The sequence below is a fragment of the Cydia fagiglandana genome, chromosome 18 (assembly GCF_963556715.1).
Source record: "Cydia fagiglandana chromosome 18, ilCydFagi1.1, whole genome shotgun sequence".
NCBI classification, from domain to species: Eukaryota; Metazoa; Arthropoda; class Insecta; order Lepidoptera; family Tortricidae; genus Cydia; species Cydia fagiglandana.
The window spans coordinates 51,626-72,237 of record NC_085949.1 but is presented as its reverse complement, the minus strand read 5'-3'; the positions used below and the strand labels follow the sequence as shown (position 1 = coordinate 72,237).

Here is a 20,612-nt window from a genome sequence, read left to right as displayed (position 1 = left end):
TCTCGATTCCTCATGGATCCCATCATCAGAACTCGAGCTTGACAAAAATGTAGCTTAAAAACTGAACTTGCTTAACAAACATAACGAAGAGGACAAATCGCCAACCGTGAACTATGCGTCGTTGAGGAGTTCCGTTCTGATCATCATCAGCAGTTCCACTTCATCAAATGTCACTTTTTTGGATGTATATGCTTGATTTGATGATAAAAACCCAAAAATCACTATATGTATGCCTTTAAGATTTGAGGAGTTCCCTCGATTCCTCATGGAACCCATCATCAGAACTGGGTTTTGATAGAAACGGGACCAATCTGTATGCATATACATTCAATCAAAAAAAGAATTTTCAAAATCGGTCCAGTAATGACGGATATATGGAGTAACAAACATAAAAAAAAAAGAAAAAAAAAACATACAACCGAATTGATAACCTCCTCCTTTGGGATTTGGAAGTCGGTTAAAAATGTACCTACCTCTGTCGTGAAGATGCGAATCGGGTAATATCTGCGTGAGATGACTGCACGATACAATGTAAGAAGTGTAAGAACAAATGTCATGTTTTACCTTTAGGTTAGGTAGTGGCTTGAAGGCGAGCGTGCGTGATCTCGCTTCGTGCGGGTAATGCCGCGCCATTTTAGAAACATGTTCAGATTGTATCCCCGACGCGACGCCCACCGGCAACTATGTCGGGTTTGGACAAAAATTAAAGCATTTAGGAGTTTGCGTGTGAGCGGAGACACGAACATGTGGTGCTGGTACTAAACCAACCCTGAACTAGAGATGGGTAACTCAGGAGTGATAGATAAAAAAGATATATATCTTTCTCGTTTCATGAATCACTCTTCTTGTCTTTACGAATCCGAATGTATCAGTATATCCGTACCGCTCACTCCCTCGGCAACGATTTACTAAAGCGAAAGCGATGTCTCGGTCGCGCGTCGACCGAATGAACGAGCGACAACGGTCGTTCAGGCTGATTCGGACGCGTCATTCGCTATTCCGCGGGAACGAGATGTAGATAGTATAGTATTTCTCGCTCCCGCAGGATGCAATGCAAATTGCAATGATGAGTTATTAATTCGGTTAATGAGTTAAATTGCATTGCATTTAATAAAATGTAAACAAAAAGCAATAAGGTATTTTATTAGGCAAATATATTCTTCAATTTATTTATTTCGATGTGTGAAAACTTACAGAAGTTTTAATAACAATTCTGTCTCTCTCTCATTCATAAGATGACGCAAAGTCAGTAAGTGTCGATACAGTTACGAGCGGGACAACTGATACACATGGATATAAAGATATAAAAGAGTGATACATATCCCAGTGGTAAAAAGATATATATCAATCTTTTCCCTCTACTGACACATATCGCCCATCTCTACCCTGAACTGACAATCAGACGCGTTTTCAAACTATATCGTGTTATAATATATCAAATGAAAGAGCGCATCTTGAAAATTTCAACAACTTTTTTTTTTTATAATTTTGAAATACATAAGTTATAAGTAAATAGCCAAAAAATGTTGAAACCATGCCATGTTAGCCAATTGAAACGCGAGTCCGACTCGCACTTGGCCTGTTTTTCAGGTACGGACGCTCCCGAGTTGAAAGCCATCCAGGGGGCCGATTTTTGAAATTCGATCGCTCGATTTCATCACTCGAAAATCGGTGGAAAACAGAGAAATGCTAATTTTTGAAATACGGGCGATAGAAATTGGGAATCGACTGGTATTGACCACTCGTTTTCAATTCTATTAGTAGAATTTAAATGCAGGGTACTGGAAATATTATTCAAAGAAACACACGAAATCGAGCGGTCGAAATTCAAAAATCGGCCCCCAGGCCGACTGGATATTAGAGGCATAGGGTATAGTACTTATGTGTATACAACATTATTTGCGGTATTTGACGTCTGTCACTCACAACAGCAATACTACGTAAAATGTCTTGCACATCGAAATCACAAAGGAAAACAACTGCACTGCAAACGTTTACGTTCTACGTCTTTTTTTTTTAATTTTAGGGTTGGCCGGTCACCATCGTTATGAATCGGTAGTAGTCTAAGTAAATCGATATGAATTTTTAATTTTTCTTTTAATAAAAGTAAGGAAAAGGTGGATAATTAACTGTAAATATGGATATATTTATCGTCACCTAACAGACAACAAATTATTTTGACACAGAAATAACATAAGTAAATTTTAAAATAGATCCCCAGTTAGTTTAGATTTTGATGATGGGTGCGACCTACTCGGTCGGTGTATTAAATGCATTTACCTTGCGGGAAAACCATATAATTCTAGCTTTATTTAAATCTCAAATAAAAATTCATTATACGTCACAATTCGATACCTCAGTCTACGTGCCATCCAATCGTAATCGCTTGCTGTGACAATCGATTTGGGTTAGTTACATCTCTATATACGTCAGTCACAATGTGTCAAATAACGCAAATAATATTGCATACAGTATAGTCGTGTCTCCATCCAAGGATAGAATGTTAGAGACAAGTTCTACAAGTTCTACAACCCCTGCCGCCGACGCCAAGAACGCCGGGAGACTCGCCACGAGCGCGGCGTCTGATTATGCCTTGGCGCTTTTTTTTCCTTCCCTTGTAGTTTCATATTTTTTTGAAACTAATAGGAAAGCGCAGCAGGGTCTGTTGCACAGAATGAATAAAATCGTGCGCCTTTATATTTCGTAAAGGCAGATTTTCCACCCGTTCATAAACTATTTCCTCTGCAGACTGATTAAATTTCGAGCATCAATAAGCACCCCCTCGCCGGCGGCGCTTTTGCCTTAATTAAAACGCGATGAAGAATCGTTCCACTCATAGCGAAATGCGAATAGTCTGCCTGCGCTGCGGTAGGCTGGCTGCGAGCGTATCGCTACGGCAGCATACATTGCGGAATGATCAGTCTCGGCTCAGGAGTAACTGGGCTAACCAACAAGCGGTGGACAGAGCGCCGGAAACACGACCGCCGCCGTACGTGCTCGAGGGTCAGCGCGGCTGCAAAGTGCAAATAAACGACTCGCGCTTATCTCGACGAGTTGCCGCTACAACTGCAAAGTCTACAAACTGCGCACAAGTGCCATGGCACCGCTCGACGCTCGACGCTGTAAAATAATAAATGTATGCATTATACACAGTGGCGTAGCTAGCATGGGTGGCACCCGGTGCGGAAAATTCAATTCAAATTCAATCAAAATTGTAAAATATATTTAAAAACAGGAATTGTAATTTTTGTTAAATAGCTCAGGATTTACTCCATCGCTTTCATTTTACGAATTTTTATAGGTGGCACTACTGATGTTCACGGTCGGGTGTCACCCCTAAATGGGTGACACCCGGGGCGGACCGCCCCCACCGCCCCCCCCCCCTAAAAAAACTACTTACTAGATCTTGTTCAAACCAATTTTCGGTGGAAGTTTGCATGGTACCTAATGTATATAATATGTTTTTTTTAGTTTTATCATTCTCTTATTTTAGAAGTTACAGGGGGGGGGGGGGACGGGACACATTTTACCACTTTGGAAGTATCTCTCGCGCAAACTATTCAGTTTAGAAAAATAAATATTAGAAACCTCACTATCATTTTTGAAGACCCATCCATAGATACCCCACACGTATGGGTTGGATGAACAAAAAATTTTAGGTTTCAGTTCTTAGTATACCCCCCCCCCCCCAAAATTTATTGTTCTTTTTCTATTTTGGTGTGAAAATCTTAATGCGGTTCACAGAATACATCTACTTACCAAGTTTCAACAGTATGGTTCTTATAGTTTCGGAAAAAAGTGGCTATGACATACGGACGGACAGACCGACAGACATGACGAATCTATATAAGGGTTCCGTTTTTTACCATTTGGCTACGGAACCCTAAAAACATACATAGAATACTAGCTGAAACTCCATTTTTTTTCATCAAACCCATACGTGTGGGGTATCTATGGATAGGTCGTCAAAAATGATATTGAGGTTTCTAATATATCATTGTTTTCTAAACTGAATAGTTTGCGCGAGAAACACTTCCAAAGTGGTAAAATGTGTGTCCCAACCAGTCCCAACTTATAACCAAACGCATCTGATTCTGATACATGCAGTACCAAAACGCAGACGTCAGATTGTCACTATGACATTTGTGTATCCATAACCTAAAAACTTGCAGTGCGGATATGTAATATTTTATTTTTGGAGTGAATATTTAACAGTTTAGTATCGAAATTTGACACTGCGAGTGCAGTGAAGCTACCTTCGAGTTTCGAATGAGTGCGCGCTACTTCTACCTGCAGATTGACGTGTGAGTTGAGTACACCGGCGAGTGACCCGATTTTATTGTAATGGGGTTGGTCGGTCGATGTATTTAGAGATGGCGCGCCAGCATAGCTTGTCCTGTCAGTCCCTAGAAATGTGTCAGTTTATTGGTTTTTTCATTGTATTTTTTACCCTGGATGTCCTTTAAGCCCAGAAAAAGGGGCAAGCTATGATGGCAACATCTACGCAAATAATAATGCAAACCTTTGACAGTTGCCAACCCCATTGCTTGTCGACTTTCTCAGCTAATCGCGCGGAATTTGTAGATTGCAGAGCCAGCAGTGGTTCTCTCATGCAATTGTAATGCTGCTACACCCTGTGTTCACTTAGTTACTTACTAAACATTGACTTCCTATACTTTTGACAAAATGTAAGTTCCCAGTTTGTCTGATAGCCACTGATAGTGTAAACATTGTGCAATACAATACATACTTCCAGTGTTATAATACCTATGTAGACGAAGAATTGAAAAGCGAACTTAATGCAAGGCTTTGCCTAATGCACATTGTTAAGGTAACACACCCATGGGGCTATTGTAATTTAGGTACTTGGACTATAGGGGGCAGCATAAGAGCCGTCAGATTTTTGGTGCAAGGCGTAAATGTGTTGTTAATGCTTCCAATGTAGCACACAAGATGGCAGAACCTACTATGCACAAGGAAACATACCAATGAGAATGGTAGATAGTAAGCGCTTGCTTTGGCAATGTACATGTGCACATATGTTTCCAATTCAGGCCACAAGATGGCAGACCCTCCAGTGCGCATGGTCCCTATGATATAAAATAAATGTTTTAGTTGTCACTCTACAAAATAAATGAGTTGTGTCTATGTCAGTGAACTTCATTCAGTTCTTTGGCTCCCGGTTAATTAAGTAATTTTTTAAAATTTAATTAATTGAAATATGCCACTTATTTTTTTATTTTGACAAGCGGTTGGCTTGGTGATAGTGACCCTGCGTATGAAGTTGATGGTCCTGGGTTCACAGCACAGATATTTGTTCCCGAGTCATGGGTGTCTTCTTTGTATTGAGTATTTATATATTATATGTATACATATTACATATATTGTTGTCCGAGTACCCACAAAACAAGCCTTCTTGAGCTTACTGTGGGCAGTCTATAGAACAATACATTCATTGAGTTCAATATAATCAATGGGGCTTAGTCAATTTGTGTAAGAATGTCCCAATTCTTATTTATTTTAATTATTATTTATGTGGGCATTGATCCTAAACCAGTAGATATTGCTGGACTAAGTGACATTGAACTAGACAGACGTATTGGAAACGGGTGGAAGCAATATTGGAACCTAAAAGAAGTTATGAAAAATAAGGAAATGAGTATGACCATAAAAAGGAAATTGTTCGATACCTGTATACTTCCTGTTCTAACTTATGGTTGCCAAACATGGGCACTAAACAAATCCCACTACAAAAAGCTAGAAATTTGTCAAAACGCTATGGAGAGAAGTATGATGGGAAAGCGACTATCGGATAAAGTTAGAAATATAGATATAAAGAAATGTACTAAAACAAAAGATATTACTACAACAATTAAGAAGTTAAAATGGAAATGGGCAGGTCACACAATTAGAGGGAGAGAAAAGTGGTCTAAAGCAATAATGTACTGGTTTACTGGAGACAAAAAAAGGAAGCGTGGCCGGCCAACAAGAAGATGGGATGATGAGATTAAGAGCGCAGCAGGAGGTTGCTGGACTACAATAGCAAAGGATAGGGATAAATGGAAAGAGTTAGGGGAGGCCTTTGCCTACAAAAGGCATACAGATATAAATTTAGATTAGATATATATATATGTTAACAACAAAATGAAATGTACTACAAAATACTTATCTGAAATAAAGGCTATTTCATTCATTCATTTCATTCAAGTGACATTGCATATGTACAATGGTGTAACATATATTATTTAATATAGTGTATTCTTTCAGGATTGGAGATAAGGTTGAGCCCCTTGAGGTGCGGCAGAGTATACAGGCAGCCTGCGGGAAAGTGTTTGGAGAGTGCGGCTCTGTGCTGCCTGTGGACGTGCTGACTGTGCAGCACTCACACGCTGGTAACCTCGCTGGCTGTCTCATCATTGCCTTTCTCTTTTAAATCTTGAATTTCAGCATAAATGTAACTGACTTTAAGACCCAACTTCAGGGGTTGGATACTGGTATTTGCTCCATACAAAAATACTGGCAGTAATCAATTTCTTAACATTGGATCTGAAATGAAATCTGTGCTATTAACCAATCAACACGCTAGACACCCTGTTCTGCACTTTTAACATAAATAAGCAATATTTGATTCTATTTTATCAAATTGATAACATATGGCATAAAGCTTTATGTATAAATTATAATTTATAATCAATACCTCTTCAAGAGGTTAGCGCTTAAGGAACAGGCCCCAATTTCACCAGGGTGACAGGTACGACAATTGTAAAACATCACTGTTGCTGACGTCACAGGCATCCAGGGGCTACGGTTACCGCTTACCATCGGGCGGGCCGTATTCCTGTTTGCCATCATCATTGAATTATTAAAAAAAACTTTATTATATCGGAAAAAAAACAGATATTTCTCTTGCTAAGTTTATGACAATTGTCACAACACTACAATTGTAACGAAATTCCGACATATAACTCATTTCCTGTCAAGATTCACCGACAATTCTACAAATATGTCGACTAGAAAAAATAATTCTTGTTTCACAACATAATTGTAGCAAAATGCCTGTCATGTTTGTAAGTATTTCTATAGAAAGTATTTTATAAAATTGTAATATATCACCTGTCGCTTGACAATTGTCGCTCGACATATGTCACTGACAATTGTAGCCGTGGTGAAATTGGAGCCAGGTATCAGCTTTAGCATTATGAACCGCTTAAAAAGCCAAATGAAAGGGTTTCAGTCAGCTATGTCTTTGGTAAGCAAAACCTTATTGTGTTAGCGGTACACCCCGAAATTCAGTAAAATGCTCGAATGTTTTTGTCGAACTGCTATCACTATTGCAAATACCCCTTCCAAAACCCTTGAAAAGAATACCGGGCCGGGCCCTAGGTTAAGCCGTTAACCCAGTGTCAAATTGTACTGGCAACCATGGTAAATTCAGGTTTATAACAGGTTAACCCCGGTTAGTAAAAAGGTGCAATTGGAGCTTAAGGATGCAAGTCATGCAACTATGAAAGTGCTGAAAGGAAATTATATGTCTTACAGATAAAACTTACAGTTTGATTGTCCCAATTGCTCTAATTGATCCTTCATTTCGGTGCTAAAGTGGAACAACAGCAGGATGTTTGGGATTGGGTATCATATTGCCTTATTGAACAATCACAGTATCTGGTAGATAAATAAAAACATCTTGTTATTGTGCAGGTGGACGTGCGTTAGTGCGGGTCCCGGCTCGTCACCTAGTCCGCGCGCGCGCCGCGCTGCTGCTCGCGGCTCCAACGCTCCGCGTCGCCCGCCAGGCCGCCTCGCTGCAGGCCTTGATATAACACACATCACACCACAGGTACACTCGTGTCGCTGTAGCGTCAGTGCGGGTCCCGGCTCGTCACCGGGTCCGCACGCGCCGCGCTCCCGCTCGCGGCTCCAACGCTCCATACTCACTAGGGCACATTCGTGTTACAGGTCCATCATGTCGATATCCCGCATCGAGAGCGGCCCCGGCGGCAAGGACGTGCTGCTGATCGCGTCGCCGGCGGCGCTGGCCGAGCCCTCGCGCGTGTCGCTGCCGGAGCCCGCGCCGGCCGCCGGCCTCATCCTGCCCGACGGCTCCATCAACTGGGGCTGCCCCTGCCTCGGCGGCATGGCCACCGGGCCCTGCGCGCAGCCCTTCCGGGACGCCTTCTCCTGCTTCCACTACAGGTGACCGCCCCGCGCGAGTTAAGGGTGCCAGCACCCCTAATATATCTTTTGTCAGCGAAAGCTAATTAGAAGATTCAGCATTGCGTAACTGGAACATGCGTCAATGCTGAATTGCATTATTTAATTATAAATACTAGCTCTTAAGTCATTTTAAGTTAGAATAATCTTGATTGTAAGCTAAGTGGTTACTCTGTCAGTTTAAATAAATATATTTTTTAAACTAAAGTCCTTGTCATTATCTTAATTGGCGCTGAGGACAGGATACCCGTCGTTTTCCTGACACGTTCAGAAGCCGATCAAATATCGCGAAAGTACCGTGCCGGACTACGTACGTTTCTACGTTTCAACGGGTAGCCGAACAAATAAATTTATTAAGAAATATCAAGAGGACCTGCCGCAGAAGAAACCAGTCAACCTAGCTGTTCCAGGAAGCTGTCCATCTCCAGCCGACCGGAAGCAATCCTGAGTATTCCAGACCATCTGTAAGGTGTCGTGAAAGCTGCCGGGAGGAATGTGAGTCAATCTTTTTCATCATCCTTTCTGTTCCTTTTATACGTATCCTTACTTGTTTTAAATATATGTGTTATTAAGGATTAGAAAACGCCGTAATAACATTATTAGGTTAATTTTTTTGTGTTATTAAGGATAATTAAACGCCAAAATAACATTCCTAGTTAACAATAATATTCGCGTTATTAAGGATAATAAAACGCCACAATAACGCTAGTAGTTTAAAATATTAGGTATTGTATATTAAGGATAAAAACGCCATAATATCATTCCCAATTTAGGATATCTTCGCGTTATTAAGGATAACAAAACGCTATAATAACGATATTATTTTAGAATATTAGGTATTCGTATTATTAAGAATAAAACAAAACCGTAACAACATTTATTTACAACGTCAGCGAAGGTGTTAAAGTCCACGTTCAATTGACCTACTTCGGTATTTTGCAATCAGTTTATTTTAGCGTGTTTAAATTTTATTTGCATTTAAAATGGAAGGCCTTACTTTAGTTCCTGAGAATGTAATTAAGATGATCCCGATTTTCCGAGGGGAAGTTAGGGAACTGGCGGTGTATATTAATAAATGTGAATATGTCATAAATAAATTTAGAGGAAGTGCCGAACAAAACGAATATTTATTTCATGTATTAACTAGTAGACTCGCGGGTCCCGCAGCCGTCTTAGTCGGAGAAAGGAACAACATTCGTACTTGGGACGTACTTAAAACATTGCTAAAGGAACATTTTGGGGATCCCAGGACAGAGAAATGCCTCCTATTAGAAATGCAAGCCTTGAAAATAAATAAAGGCGAAAGTTACTTAGATTTCTGTCACAGAGTTCAACAGTTTAGAAGCATTTTGTTAGCTAAGGTCGCAGAAACCATTGAAGATGCCACAATACGAACCGCGAAACAGGAAATCTATACTAATACTTCCTTCGATGTTTTTCTTTATAATTTACCACAATATTTAGTTAAAATGATCCGTTTAAGAAATGTCAGCACACTAGAGGGTGCATTGAAAACCGTTCTAGAAGAAGAAAATTTCAACACCGTTTATAACATGAAAAACCCTTTTAGGAGTCCAGTAAATAATAGACAAAATCAAGGTAATGTTAGACAGAATCATAATGGTTATAATTATTCGCATAATGCCGAGCCTCAAGATAGAACTCTTAACAATAATTTTAACCCCCCTAGACATAACTTTAGCCAGAGGCCACAAAGTAATTTAAATTCGTTTAACGGTTCACAGCAGATTAGAAATAATAATAGACCACAAAATAATTTTACTAATAATTCATCTAATATGCGTAATCAATGGCAACCAGTAACATCGCAAACGCAAAGTCAGCAACACGCAGGTTATTCACCACAGTCTTACACGGCGCAAAATCAAAACGTGCCGGCCCGTAATATGACGTCGGGTAATAATACTGATGTTACTATGAGGACAGCCAGTTCAAGACGTGTTAATTACATAGAAAATAATGACGCGGAACCAATATATCTTGAGCCGTGTTACGAACCAACATATCTTGAGCCGAGTTTCGAACCAACCCCGGGTCCAAGCACCGAAGTCAGAAATTTTTTCCTTGCGGCCTCGAACAGAGGACTAGAATAGTATTAAATTATAGCCGAAAATTAAAACTTCCTCATATTGCAGTTCCTGAATTACAGGCTCTCTTTATGATTGATACAGGAAGCGAAAGGTCATTTATGAAACCGGAGTTAGTTGAAAAATATTTTAGTAATTTTAAGCACCAAGAAATTTTTGAAGTAGTAAGTACCCACGGCCGCAGTACACATGACACGGTCATTTATATTCAATTACCCAAAATTTTTAAAAGTGAAGAACGTCATAAGTTTTATGTGTACGACGTTGATGATAGGTATGACGGCTTAATAGGTAGCGATTTATTGGATCAGTTACCTGCAAGCGTTAATTACAAAACTCGCATGCTGGAGACGGATTCAACGCAGATACCAATGCTGTATACTCCGCCTATTAAGGAGACTTTTGAATTGCCTCCTCGCAGTGAGTGTAGAGTTAAGTTACCAGTAACGTTATTAAATGGAGATGCGATTTTAGAATTTCAACAGCTCTCGGAAGGGATAAGAATGCCCGCCGCGCTGGTAAAATGTGTGAATGGATACGCATCCACCGTCATTCAAAATTGCACATCAAAAGGCATGACTTTAGTAGTCACAGCCCCGTTTAAAGTAGAACCATATCCGAGCGAAACATTTGTTAACGTAAATTTCACCGCGGACACAACTTCAAATGATAGGTTGTTGTCTGAAAATCTCTCCAAATTGAGATTGGATGACTTGAATGAAGAAGAAAGAAAGGCGATCAGTCAGTTATGTGAGGAATATAAAGATATATTTTATTGTGAACACATTCCGTTATCATTCACTAATCAAGTTAAACATAAGATCCGTACTACAAATGAGGATCCTGTTTTTATTAGGGCACATAGGATGCCTCCTGTTCAAGCACAAGAAATAAAAAAGCAGGTAGATAAAATGCTGAAGGACAACGTCATTCAGGAGTCACATTCTCCTTGGAGTGCTCCAGTCCATTTAGTCCCAAAGAAGATGGACATGTCAGGTCAGCAAAAGTGGCGTATGGTGATCGACTATAGACGTCTTAACGACATCACAGTCGACGATAAATACCCTCTACCAAACATAAACGACTTATTCGATATGTTGGGTAAAAGCACATACTTCACAACACTAGACCTGGCCAGTGGATACCATCAAATAGAAGTCGATGATGCTGATAAACCTAAAACCGGTTTCAGCACCGGATTCGGGCACTATGAATTTAATCGTATGCCGTTTGGACTTAAGACAGCACCTGCAACCTTTCAGAGAGCAATGGACAACGTCCTAAGAGGTCTACAAGGAATACACTGTCTGGTATACCTTGACGACGTAATAATATTTTCTAAAAGTCTACAAGATCACGTCCAAAAACTTAAGGCTGTATTCGATAGATTCAGGGAAACTAATCTTAAAGTACAGCTAGATAAGTCCCATTTCCTCAGAAAGGAAGTCCTCTACCTTGGACATACCATAACGAGCGAAGGGCTAAAACCAAATGACGATAAGATAAAAGCAGTTCTTAATTATCCCATACCTAAAACCACGAGTGATATTAAAAGCTTCCTAGGTTTGATAGGTTACTATAGAAAGTTTATAAAAGATTTTGCAAAAATAACTAGACCCATGACAGCATGTCTGAAGAAAGGAAGAAAGGTAATTTTAGATGATGAGTATAAAGAAAGTTTCGAACTTTGCAAGAAAATTTTAACCAATGCACCATTATTACAGTTTCCAGATTTTAAAAAACCTTTTATCTTGACTACAGATGCGTCAAATTACGCGATAGGAGCGGTTCTATCACAAGGACCAATAGGGTCAGATAAGCCAGTTGCCTATTTTAGTAAAACTTTAAGTGACACTCAAGTAAGATATAGTACAATTGAGAAAGAACTATTTGCTGTTTTAGAAGGAGTTAAGCATTTTAGACCGTACCTGTATGGCAATAAATTTTTCATTTATACAGACCATCGTCCACTCGCTTGGCTGTACTCCCTTAAGGAACCCAATAGTAAACTTACAAGATGGCGTTTAAGGTTACAGGAATATGATTTTGAGATATATTATAAAAAAGGGAACCAGAATACAAACGCAGACGCAATGTCTCGTATAAGACTAAATATGACAAACGACGACAATGAATCAATGGTAGTTAATGTAGATGAAAAAGAAAATGAGTTACAGAAGTACGTACAGTCACTAACGGATCAAATTGCAGAGTTAAGTAGACCAGAATCAGAACCAGAAATGGAAGTGGTAGAAATCTCTGATTCAGACGACGGAGCTACAGCTCATTCCATCTCTAACAGGGAACACGAAGGTATCCCAATATTAAATGAAGCTATAGATTTAAAACCAAAACAAATATTAGTATATGCATGGTTCAAAGACGACATTAGCGTTAAAGATTTATCAAACAAAAAACAAAAGATCTTGGAAGTACACATGCCAATAAATAACGTACAATTAGTAAACAAATTTTTAAAAGAGTATGTAGACCTTAAAAATAAATATTTTATCTATTTCGAATCACCAGAATTTAGAAAAACTTTCAGTAATGTCGTAACGCAACTTTATAAAAAAGGCACACAAAATTTAATCGAATGCACAGAAAGAATCGTAACATTAACAGATGAACATGACATAAAACAAATAGTCATAAAATATCACGAGGGCAAAACATGCCATAGGGGCATTAATGAAACGCTAGCAAAACTTAAAAGAGATTATTGGTGGAGTAATATGAAAGAGACCATTGCAGCTATAATTAATGCGTGTGAACAATGTCGTAAGATGAAATATGAAAGGAAACCCATGAAACCGTATATCCAATTAACACAGAGTCAGGAATCACCATTTCAGGAAATATTTATAGATCTTTTATTTATCGAAAGTAGATATTATTTAACAGCTGTAGACGCGTTTAGCAAGTTAGGCCAGGCAATAAGTATACCCAATCGAAGTACGCCGGAAGTAGTAAGAGCTTTGATTAAATATTTCAGTATGTACGGCGTTCCCAAAAAGATTAGCTGCGATTCGGGTACAGAATTTAACAATGAACTTATGAAAGAACTATTAAAATTATATAAAATAGAATTGCACATAGGAACTCCGAACAATCCTAATTCAATGGCCGTAGTAGAACGATTTCATTCTACAATAATCGAAATTTACCGTTTAGCGAAGTATGATAGAAGTGACCAAGATGCAGCATCAGTCATGACGTATGCCATAATGGCTTATAATAATTCAATACACAGTGCCACGACATTTACCCCTTTCGAATTAGTTTTTGGGCACACAGAATCAGGAAATACATTCGATACGGATAGAGAGCGAAATTTAATGCAGAAATTACTTATAGATCACAGGAGAAGGTTAAAGGTATTGTACGAATACGTGAGTGAGAAATTAGTTAATGATAAAATTAAAGTCAGGGACAAGAAAGGCGGTGAAGTACCACCAGAAATTAAAGAGGGTGATACCATTTACATGAAAGATACTAGAATCCGTAAGGCTAAAGAAAAACCTAGGTACGAAAAAGCCACAGTTATAGGTAAACCGGACAAAAACATAATTCCCGTACAAGTTAGAAAAAGAAATACTCGTGTAGCACTCAAAAATGTCAAACGACCTCCACAGGTGGCGAGTGATATTACTGATGGTCCTGGTACATCAGGGATGCAGTCTCAACATCCAAAACCTCGAGCGGAATCCGGGGATAGCTCCAGTCAGGATGGGCACAGCTCTGATGAGGACTAGCTCCTGGAGCATTATTAAGACTATAGATTTAGAGTCAATAAGTTCACTATTAGAAATAAATTTAGATCAGTATAACAAGTTAAAACATATAATTGATAGTAATATAGATACAAGAAGAGAACTAATGGGTTTAGAAGTACAAATAAATTCATTTACTGAACTATCCCGAGATAGACTTTTACAGATCTTACCAACTGCAAGAACTAAAAGAGGTATTCTCAACCCATTAGGATCCATAGTTAAGGTAATAACAGGTAATTTAGATAATAATGATGCTATTAGATTTGATGCGATAATAGAAAAGATGAAACATAAGGAAATATCAGTAGAGAATAAGGTAACATTACTCCAAAAGGCACTTGATAAATTAACAAACGTTTCGAGCGACATTAATTTTAACGTTAAACACTTGGGTTATAAAACCAAACAACTAGAGACAGTCCAAAAAGACGAGACAAAACTTTTCAATTTAATTTCCTTAATGAATAGCATGTATCAGATTCTAAATAACTTTCGCACTATTTACAATATTATACAGGAGATAGAAACAGCTATTGCTTTTAGTAAATTGTCAACCTTGCATCAATCCATAATAAACTCAACTGAATTCATTAAAGTCCTTTATGAAGTAGAAAAACATGCAACCTTAGTTTATCCCGTGTCAAAGGAAAATCTAGTTAAGATAGAACGTAGTATAGACCTTAAATCATTTATTAGTCATAGTCGCTTAACTTTTATACTAGATATCCCATTAATTGAGAAAAACACATATATTTACTACAAAATTATACCTGTTCCAATTTACAACCCCGAAACCAAAAAGACACTTACCATTATTCCCAAATACCCCTACCTTATGATGAATAGATTGAAATTCCGACCCGTGGCAAGATACTGCGAGGAAATCGAAGAGGACAAACACATCTGCACGGACAACGATGTAGTACAACATCCAGCAGCAACATGCATAGAACAACTGATGTTACTTAAAGATAACATATCGAAATGCAACCAGCAAACCATCAAAACAGAAGACACAGTTATACAGAAGATTACATCTGACCATTGGCTTCTTTACACCAGAAAAAGAACAGTGATAACCGAAACATGCGGAGACGAGGTTTCGAAACACAACTTGGAGGGAACCTACATATTGACCCCAGCTAAATACTGTGAGACGCAGATAGAAGACATCATCATGAAAGCAGTAACTAACACTACAATTACCAACTACATTTTACCCCCTGTTGTACTGCCGGAACTGCAAGCAGAGATCCAGAAGAACGAGAACGAGGTAGATCTGCGAGGCGTGGACTTCAGCGACGTAAAAGACATTCTCAACAGCGTAAAATATAACAGTGAAAGTGATTACAGTGAGAGTTATATCATTAGTAATAGAGTCAGTGTCTGGACCATCGTTTTATATACCATTTTACTTGTAATAGTAACTATATACTTAACGTATAAACTACATTCTGTATTTTTCAGACGAAATTCTCTGAAGCCGACTTTGCCACCTTCAGATAATTTCTCTCTTAAGGAGGGAGGAGTTAAGGGTGCCAGCACCCCTAATATATCTTTTGTCAGCGAAAGCTAATTAGAAGATTCAGCATTGCGTAACTGGAACATGCGTCAATGCTGAATTGCATTATTTAATTATAAATACTAGCTCTTAAGTCATTTTAAGTTAGAATAATCTTGATTGTAAGCTAAGTGGTTACTCTGTCAGTTTAAATAAATATATTTTTTAAACTAAAGTCCTTGTCATTATCTTAATTCGCGCTCCACCGACCGGGGCTGCCCCTGCCTCGGCGGCATGGCCACCGGGCCCTGCGCGCAGCCCTTCCGGGACGCCTTCTCCTGCTTCCACTACAGGTGACCGCCCCGCGCGCTCCACCGACCGGGGCTGCCCCTGCCTCGGCGGCATGGCCACCGGGCCCTGCGCGCAGCCCTTCCGGGACGCCTTCTCCTGCTTCCACTACAGGTGACCGCCCCCCGCGCTCCACCGACCGGGGCTGCCCCTGCCTCGGCGGCATGGCCACCGGGCCCTGCGCGCAGCCCTTCCGGGACGCCTTCTCCTGCTTCCACTACAGGTGACCGCCCCGCGCGCTCCACCGACCGGGGCTGCCCCTGCCTCGGCGGCATGGCCACCGGGCCCTGCGCGCAGCCCTTCCGGGACGCCTTCTCCTGCTTCCACTACAGGTGACCGCCCCGCGCGCTCCACCGACCGGGGCTGCCCCTGCCTCGGCGGCATGGCCACCGGGCCCTGCGCGCAGCCCTTCCGGGACGCCTTCTCCTGCTTCCACTACAGGTGACCGCCCCCCGCGCTCCACCGACCGGGGCCGGCCCCGCCGAGGCGGCGCGGCCACCGAACATGTTTCTTTTAACTAGAAACTTATAACTTAATCGTTTATAAATAGTCTCGTTTATGTCGCAGCGAGGCGGAGCCGAAGGGCAGCGACTGCTACGAGAAGTTCAGCGAGATGCAGGCGTGCATGGCCAACTACCCCGAGCTGTACGGCCGCGACGACGACGAGGAGGCGCTGCCCGGGACCGAGCCCGCGCCCGCGCCCGACGCCGACAAGCTCGCCCAGCCCTAGCGCCCCAGACACGACACTACGATGCTTCTAAATACACCTACGTCCAAACAGTTGGCTGATCATTCGTAAACATTATGACTTGCTAAAGTTTGTCAATGTTTGGTCGGTTGCCCGGAGTCCATCTGAGCCGATCCCGCCGACTTGGTAGCGGAGTGATTCTCGAGAAAGCGGCATCGACAGGTTAAAGTTAATGAAATATATTTTTTTTTGTATTTTTTTACTTTTAAGAATGTAACATGTTTGACTACTTGAAATACCCCAAATTAACAAGAGGGAACGGAAAATAAAGAAGTTATTTTCGAGACTTGATAACCTATACATTGAAAACGGGTTAAAGTTAAGCAGGTTATAGTGAAAAATACATTCATTTTTATTTTTTCCCTTGAACGGATAATAATACGAATGTCTCACTTTTAGCATAGATGAATAAACCTTCATACAATATTAAAATGATATTATTACATTAGGCCCCATACCAAATTCGTAAAATAATCGAGACAGCTGAGCTGCGGGAATGACGAACAAAGCAAAATCCTATACAAAAAGTATGGTAAGCGAGCCCGAAGGGCGAGCTTTAGGCTGGGAGGCCGAAGGCTGACCCCGGCGGAGGGCCGAAGGCCCGGAGCCTCCACCCCGACTCCCAAAACGCGAGGCCCAAGGAAAGTGCTACTCTTTACTTTTTATAAATATAAGTATTAGATTTAAATAAAAGTAATGACTTGGCCTCTATAAACATTGTTTTAGTTTATCTAGACTAGATACATTTTTGTTTAATATGAAAAAGAGCATATAAACATACATTCAATTCAAACACTCAATGACAGGTTAAGATGCCACTATTTTGAGAATTACTCAGCGACAAACTATGACAGTGCTATAAATATACCTAGACGTCAGATTTTCATAGGAATTAGGCCCTTAATGTTGGCGCCTTGTACTTTGTCGCTTGCTGAGTCGCTGCAGACTTAACGTTCGCGTAGTCTAGGACACCCTGTGCTAGATATAGGTACATGGTTGTATCACACAGTTACCTAGCCTTGGCGTGTCGTGCGTGATGCTTGTGGCGACGCGAGATCCACGAGTGTCGCGCGGAGTGACGCGCGCGCCTCGCCACACTCGCGACCGACGGGATGGCTCAGTTTAGTTTAAGTAGTTGTGTTCCCTCGGGGGGAGGGACTAATAAATTGTTTTTAAATACATTGCCTTTTTCCTTCGCCGAACCGATCTTCTCCCGTACCCGTCTATATGTAGGTAGGTATATGAACGACATTGGCGGTGCCTGCTGAATACATACATACATACATTGGTTAAATACTCAGGTTAAATTATATGGATTCTAGGTGGCGCTAGTAACCCGCCGTCTATCAATTCAGCACTTACAAGGAAGGGTACCCAACTGTTCGACTCCGATTTGATTTATTTTGATATATGTTATAGAGTAGTCTAAAATAACGGACACGTATTTTTTTTTAGCTGCCCAAACTCGACCTGTTAGGAGAAAATGGCCTTCAAAGTACTGAAAATTGACCATTGAAATTGAAAATTGACATTGAATATGAGATGCCACGAATATTCGGCAACTATTGTTAAAAATTATTAAAATTATCATGTTTAAAATTTATTTGTTTACGTTACATGTCCGTATTTGGGTCACAAACTTACATATGTGCACCAAATTTCAACTTAATTGGTCCAGTAGTTCCGGAGAAAATCGGCTGTGACAGACTGACAGACGGACAGACAGACAGACAGGCGCACGAGTGATCCTATAAGGGTTCCGTTTTTCCTTTTGAGGTACGGAACCCTAAAAATGAAAATGCTGCAATCCATATGTGGACTATGTGGTTGCATACGGCATGAACTTAAACTCATATTAACGAGACCGAGTGAATGATGATTATTTCAAAGGAACAATAATAATGAAGCCCAGTAGACAGTCAAAACACGAAGCCACAAATAACATGCAGCCGTCAGCAACCTCGTCATTTACATACCAACAAAAACCCCAATCGAAAATCATAGATGGCGCTAGTAGTCTTATCAGCGTCATATTTAATTAAAATTTGTCTTGGTCTTGCAGGCCAATTGCACATGATTCAAATATAAATAAACAAACCATGAGAAACAACACACGCACGTTGCGTTTTAGTCTGCACTTAAGTATACCAAAAATACACGCAGAATCGGAAAATACAAATGAAATTACTCAGTGTTGCCGATAGATGGCGCCAATTATAAAACAAGCATAAGATAAATGGCGCTGTTAGAATTTTTCTCAGAATCATGTGGCGATTTTGCAATTAGTGGTTAGGTTAGGTTTTGAGTTAGGTTAGGTTTTGAGTTAGGTTAGGTTTTGAGTTAGGTTGGGGTGCTACGGACAGGAAACCTCCCAGAGCGCCAGGTCCCTTCTCATTCCTCTTGATCTAATTGATCCGGGGGTAAGGGAAGGGTTCTTGGACGGTGCACCCCGGGGGCAACGGTAAATAATCTCTTGATTTTCAAGTGATTCCTTACCGGTGCTGCCAATGTCCTGTCGTGGGGGGGTTGAGGGGGTTCCGCACAGGGTGTCCTCTCAATTAGGGAGAGTTCACCCGAGTGTGTGCTGGAGGGGGCCTTCGGGCCGGGCGGCTACGGTCGCGGATGGGGCCTTCGGGCCGGGCGCGTGAGGGCACAGGAATGCCGCTGACCTGTATAAAACTGCGGTCCCCGTAACCGTCTAGGCAGAGGGCCTATGATGACGGCCGGGGGGGTTGCCACTGCTGGCCGGCGCCGGCATGGTGGCCACGAGGATGACCACCTCTATAAAAAATCGCTAAGACAACCTGAGGAGGTGGAACCCGGGGTTTTTCCATCTCCTCCCGGCGTGGAGGTTGTCATGAGGGATCAGTGTGTGGTGTCGCCCTGCATACTACCTTCGAGAGGGGGAGCTTCGGCTCCAGGGCCTTCGGGTCCAAGGAGGGGACAGCCTCGGCTGTCGGCAGCAGGCGGTGTTCGCGGTAGAATGCTCTGCGATTCCGTGTTCACCGTCACTATTGCTGCGAGACGGGCATACCGTGGAGGGTTTAGTCGGTATTTGGCCCCTTGGCCACGAGTCCGACATATCCGTCCTAGTTCCCCGGCTAGGCGGAAGGCCTAAATGCATTACTCCACGTAAAAAGAAAAAAAAGAAAAAAAAAGGTTTTGAGTTAGGTTAGGTTTTGAGTTAGGTTAGGTTTTGAGTTAGGTTAGGTTTTGAGTTAGGTTAGGTTTTGAGTTAGGTTAGGTTTTGAGTTAGGTTAGGTTAGGTTTTGAGTTAGGTTAGGTTAGGTTTTGACTTAGGTTAGGTTTTGAGTTAGGTTAGGTTTTGAGTTAGGTTAGGTTTTGAGTTAGGTTAGGTTTTGAGTTAGGTTAGGTTAGGTTTTTTTTTTTTTTTTTCCGGTGAGGGAGGAAATACTCATGTATACCGCCGGCCCGGGCCGACGGTTATGTCCGACTCAGCTGGGAATGGTGCCCAGCCGCCTACGGACTAAAACCTCCCCCACTTCATGTATAGTGTGTTATGATGTGATTTGGTGAGTGATTAGTGTTTTTGGGGTGTTTGTGATTTAGATTTTATGGATAGCTGGCCCCCGCTATCGGTATACGGGCGACCACCTGCCCTAAATAAGAAATTTGAGGGGGTTAGTTCTGCCGCCCGACCGCCCGCCTCACGACTAGAGTCATGAGTGCGGGCGGCCGCCCGGCCACTGCCCCCCTGTAAGAGATTAGTGATTATATAATATAAAGTAGTTAATTATTATTTATTAGGTGTTTATGTGGTGAGTAAGTGATAGGGCATACCCGAAGCGTTCACCGATGTAAATCAGTTAACCCTGCGAGATGCAGTAAGGCGCACCTAGGCAACCTATTACAGATAATGGAAATTAAATAATGATTTTGATTTTTAACAACTTACATGT

The 20,612-nt window shown here is 41.1% G+C and overlaps 1 protein-coding gene and 1 long non-coding RNA gene across 2 annotated transcripts; both read left to right on the top strand.

Annotated features, from left to right (window-relative positions):
• Nucleotides 1-4,151: 4,151 nt before the first annotated feature.
• LOC134673564 (mitochondrial intermembrane space import and assembly protein 40) lies at nt 4,152-16,674 on the top strand. The gene is made up of 5 exons (XM_063531561.1): nt 4,152-4,304; nt 6,268-6,392; nt 7,699-7,837; nt 7,957-8,193; nt 16,512-16,674. The coding sequence occupies exons 4-5, from the start codon at nt 7,964-7,966 to the stop codon at nt 16,672-16,674; spliced, it is 393 nt and encodes a 130-aa protein (XP_063387631.1). The 5' UTR covers nt 4,152-4,304; nt 6,268-6,392; nt 7,699-7,837; nt 7,957-7,963.
• A 2,311-nt stretch (nt 16,675-18,985) lies between these two features.
• Nucleotides 18,986-20,048, top strand: LOC134673492 (uncharacterized). The gene is made up of 3 exons (XR_010099490.1): nt 18,986-19,031; nt 19,842-19,953; nt 19,998-20,048. It is a non-coding gene; the product is annotated as an uncharacterized LOC134673492 (long non-coding RNA).
• The last annotated feature ends 564 nt before the right edge of the window (nt 20,049-20,612 follow it).